We start from the raw sequence: 4,455 nt of genomic DNA on the forward strand, positions 1-4,455 counted from the left end.
CTGGGGAGCTCCCTGCTGGCCGTGACCGTGGGGTGGCAGCGTCAGAGCCGACGTGTCGGAACGCATGTGCAACCTACTGCGTGACGTCGATCCCGATTTCCCGAAATTCCACGTAGCAAGGATGCGGCCATGTCTAACTTGGGGTACACGTTCCCGAACCCAGATGTCGCCTCGTGACTTAGTTAACGCATCACGAACAAAAAGAAGCTAAGTTTTCTTTTCTAAACAGTCTCGCTTTGCCTTCCCAAATGCGAGCCATCTTGAAGGAGTTTCCTTACAGACGGGAGCGGCACATGCAAGGGCTAATTTCAACATTCGCTTGAATCCTCGGGGGTAGAGACAGCAATAACAGAAATGTCTGTTAATTCAGTTATGCAGCACAGAAGCCAGCGCATGTGGCTCATTAGAATAATGATACTTATTTGCATTCCTTTCTCTCCTAATAGCAGGGAGCTGGTGGATTGGATAATTCGAAACTCATTATACTTTCACATTTAGCCTCTGCACGCTCCGATGCCCGTGGTATAACTGAACTACTTGGCCAGGAAGCTATTTTTAGGAAATCCAAAAAAAAAAAAAAAAAAGACAAGGAAGAAAAACTCTTAATTGAATAACATCCCTTCTCTCAGAATTATTATGGCTGAGCTGAAACCATGTACGCTGAGGTAAGGTGAAGTTTGTGTGGTTTTCTAGGTCTTGGTCAACTGTAAACAAACATGATCTATGAAGAAAATCCTGCTAACTGCTTTGTATGGCATAGTAACGATGTCAACGGCCAATGTAAAGACACAATCAACATCGAAGCCAAACCAACCTTCAGAATATGAGGCAGGTGGAAAGACTTTTGGCCTAAGAGTTCAAATCTGAAGACACACACACACACACGCACGCACACGCGTACACACGCGCACGCACACATGCTCACACACACACGCACACACACGCACACTGATTGACCTGTTTTGGTTCGATTGACTGTCTAGGTGACGAGACCCCATCAGGTGTGTATTTTAGCTCTGAATTCGATAACTGTTTGAACTGCAGTTGCCGGGCTGTTGCACGGGAGACAGTTCAGTGGAGGACTGAGGGTCACACATTTTCTTTTCCGCTGCCTGCCCTGCGGCCATTGCTATCGAATCTGAATGACCTTGACCTGAACTTGTTCAACTGACCGTGAGAACAGTGGCGAGCTCGCCGTCAGTGTTTTGTCTTCGGTCAAATCAACAGCACAATCTCCATGCACGAAGCGAGGCGCAGTTTTCAGTTCTACGGCTCATTTTCTTCTTGGGGACAAGAACGATTCATTTTCCCTCAGGGACCTGAACCCGCGATCCCCAAATGAGACGCCTCGGGGGGCTTCTGAAGGTTTTGTCCCGAAGCGCCGACCAGCACAGCCGGTCCACGGCAGCGAGTGGCTTAAGTCCCGCTGGCCAGAGTCGCTTTTTCATTGTACCATCTTCCCCGAATGTATGTGTTTTCTCTCTTCATGGCATTTGAAGATTGTACTTTGAAAAAAAAAGATGGACTGTTTGCATCCACCCTAACTCTGGGCTTGCCACACAAACGTATTTGTCATAATTCCAAACATCTCTTTGGAACGATAGATGTGACACAAAAGGAAGCCCTCGGAATCCAGAGGAGACCCTTGTGGGCCGTGGGTGGGTGGCCGTCACCGGGTGACCACCATGAACTCTGGACACCGCCTGAAAAATAGCTCCCCGAATGCACTGGGGCATGAGCCAATGCAGGCAGAGACTTGGGGGGGCCGGAAGAAAGGGACCGTCACTTCCAAAGCTGACTCAGAGCTGTGAGGTGGCCAACGCTCAGACAGGCCCCGCCATCTCACAGGCTCAAAGAACCCAAACAAAGCACCCGGAGCTCAAAGTCACTCAGCCGGGAAAGGAGGTGGAACCCCCTGGGGCGGAAATGCCACAGAGAAGGGGCCTCGAGTCCGATGGGGCCGGATGTGCGTCAGCTGTGCCCGGTGTCTAAGTCGCCCTGAATCGCGCACGCGGGGCAATTGGCCCCACCAGCCCGACGCGGGCTAGGGAGCCGCCTGCCGTTCTGGCGCCTGCCCACCGCAGAGGGACAGAGCTTCAGGTTTCTCTTCAGTCCAGTTAACTGGCTAAACAAACAAACAAACAAACAAACAAGCAAGTAAATAAATAAATAAAAACCACTACGTGGTTCCACAGGGTAGCGGTCAGCACGCCTGCTTCCCACGCAGAAGGTCCTGGATTCGTGCCCCAGTGGAGCCACGGCCCATGGTCTCCGGCCACGCCGCCCCGAACACGCCCGATCCCATCGGATCTCGGAAGCTAAGCAGGGTCGGGCCTGGTGAGTACTTGGATGGGAGACCACCTAGGAAGACCGGGTGCTGTAGGCGTAAATAATAATAATAAGTAAAATAAAATAAATAAATAACGCCCTAATTTAACAGAAGCCACGGTCTCAGCAACGTAAAACAGAAATAGCCAGGAAAGAATTCAAAGTGATTAAATGTAAAAGAAACAGGAAAAAATGTCCCATGCCCAACAGTAAACAAGATCGATACAAAATGACCCCAAAAGGAGTCAGGCCCTGGTTTCCGCCTGCGAGGGTTTCAGAGCAGCTATTGTGGCCTTGAGAAAGGGCGTAAAGGAAAAAAATGTATTGATTTGTAATCAAAAAGTTGTCAAAAAAAAAAAAACTAAGAGTAAATCTTAGCTGAGACATTGAAACCGAAAGAACCAAGTAGAATTTCTAAAAGTGGCAAATATAAGACACGAGATAAATGACCGTGCGAGGTCAACGGCAGGTTGGACATCACAGAGGAGCCAGTGACCTTAAGGCGAGAGCGGCGGCACGTCCCGCGGAGGAACAGGCTGACCCGCGCCGGGGCCGGGGCCGGGGCCGGGGCCGGGGCCAGGCTCTCGCCGAGTCCGGACACAGGGTCAGCCCGATGCCTGTGAAAAGCCCAGCGACGTGCACATAGGTGTAGACACGACGCCCCTAACATGTACGCGGGAAGCAAATGAACGAGGCACGTTGAAACGATCCGGAAGAGACCCCCTGGGAGGGATCCGCTTTCCCAGCTTTAATCATCGTGTCGCTCCGGAAGTGTGACCGAGAGGTACCGACTTAGGGACAGACAATTGATGGCACGGAGCAGGGAAACCATGGGCACGCGGCGAGCGAACCCAACAACATTGCTGTTCTTAGGGAACGTTCTGGAAGACGCGCATTAACACGGCAGTGACTACGAGGGGAGAAAAGCGATCGACGGGGTCCCGGAAACCGGGTGTGAAGGGCTGGTCCCCTGCAGGAGGTGACTTGCAATGTGAGAGGTGAAACTAGGGAGTGAGTGCCAGGCGAACGTCGGGGGGACACCTGCCCAGGAGCTCCTGCTCAGGGGCGGGTGCCTCTGCTCGCAGGCTCCCAGGGACCCGGCCGGGGGACCGGCCGGCACGGATAAAGGCGTGTGCACCCCACGCCACTCCCCAGCCTCCTCGAGCAGACCGCAGCCCACGCGGGGCCCAGACGCCTCTGCACGACGGTGGACACGACCCCCACGGTGTGGCTCTGACTTGCGGAAGTGACTTACAGCTGCCGAATTTCAGGGGGCAGGCGTGGGCGTCCATGGGGAAGTCCTCCAGCTGCATGGGGCACTCTGCGGAGATGGTCAGCCTGTAAGGGAGAGACGAAGACCGTTAAGCGACATGCGAACCCCGGTGACCTGCTGGGCAGCCGCGACGTCCCACAAAGCCACCCGAAGTCTCTCACTTATTATTTTCGTCGCCGTCTTCCACGGAATTGCCCAGACCTTCCCACCCAGTGGCATACGTTGGCGCCGTAGATGGGTGTCACTTAGAAACGAGGCTTCGACGAAACCCCCTCTGCACCCCGGGCCTGTCTGCGCACACAGCGCCGCCTGCAAAGCGATTTGAGACACCATCAGGGGGAATTGACTCTGCTTCCCATCCCTTAGCCAGAGTAATAGAAAATCCTGCCTCCTGACAGGGCTGGAAATATATGTATTTTCTAAAAGAGTTTCTCAGCTCGCACAGACCTAAATACGGAAGGAACGTGTAGTCCCAACTGTGAGCAGAAGCTGGCTGCCGTCGCCCTGTCACAAGCCTGCGAAGGAGCAGAGCTGTGTTTCGATGGCAATCTTTTGGCACAGCCTGGTTATCGCTTTTAATGCAAGTCTGGTCCTCCAAACGCTAATGCCACCGTCCCTCACCGCCGTCCCCAACGACCGAAACGGCGATGGCGATGACGGCCGCCACGTCCGTCCTCTGTGCTTTAAGCTGCACGAACGCGTCTCATCGCAACGGCACGAGGAGGCTGTGGCTGTCACAGGGGAGAGGGTCACCGCCACGAAGGGCCCGGGACGAGGACGAGAGCCCGTTATCAAGTCGTGGCCGTGACTAGAGCCGGTGGCCTTGCCCCTCTCGCCCGGGGCATGGCGCGGCC

The 4,455-nt window shown here is 53.9% G+C and overlaps 1 protein-coding gene and 1 pseudogene across 1 annotated transcript in view; one reads left to right on the forward strand and one right to left on the reverse strand.

Moving 5' to 3' along the window:
- Positions 1-4,455, reverse strand: part of GABRA5 (gamma-aminobutyric acid type A receptor alpha5 subunit) — a 69,732-nt gene that overhangs the window by 13,697 nt on the left and 51,580 nt on the right. Inside the window, exon 5 of the mRNA XM_011380588.1 lies at positions 3,584-3,666. Within this exon, the coding sequence (XP_011378890.1) occupies positions 3,584-3,666 (83 nt within the window). The remainder of the gene's footprint in view (positions 1-3,583; positions 3,667-4,455) is intronic.
- On the forward strand, positions 2,268-2,386 carry LOC111731767 (annotated as a pseudogene).

This window comes from Pteropus vampyrus, unplaced genomic scaffold (genome assembly GCF_000151845.1).
Source record: "Pteropus vampyrus isolate Shadow unplaced genomic scaffold, Pvam_2.0 Scaffold395, whole genome shotgun sequence".
NCBI classification, from domain to species: Eukaryota; Metazoa; Chordata; class Mammalia; order Chiroptera; family Pteropodidae; genus Pteropus; species Pteropus vampyrus.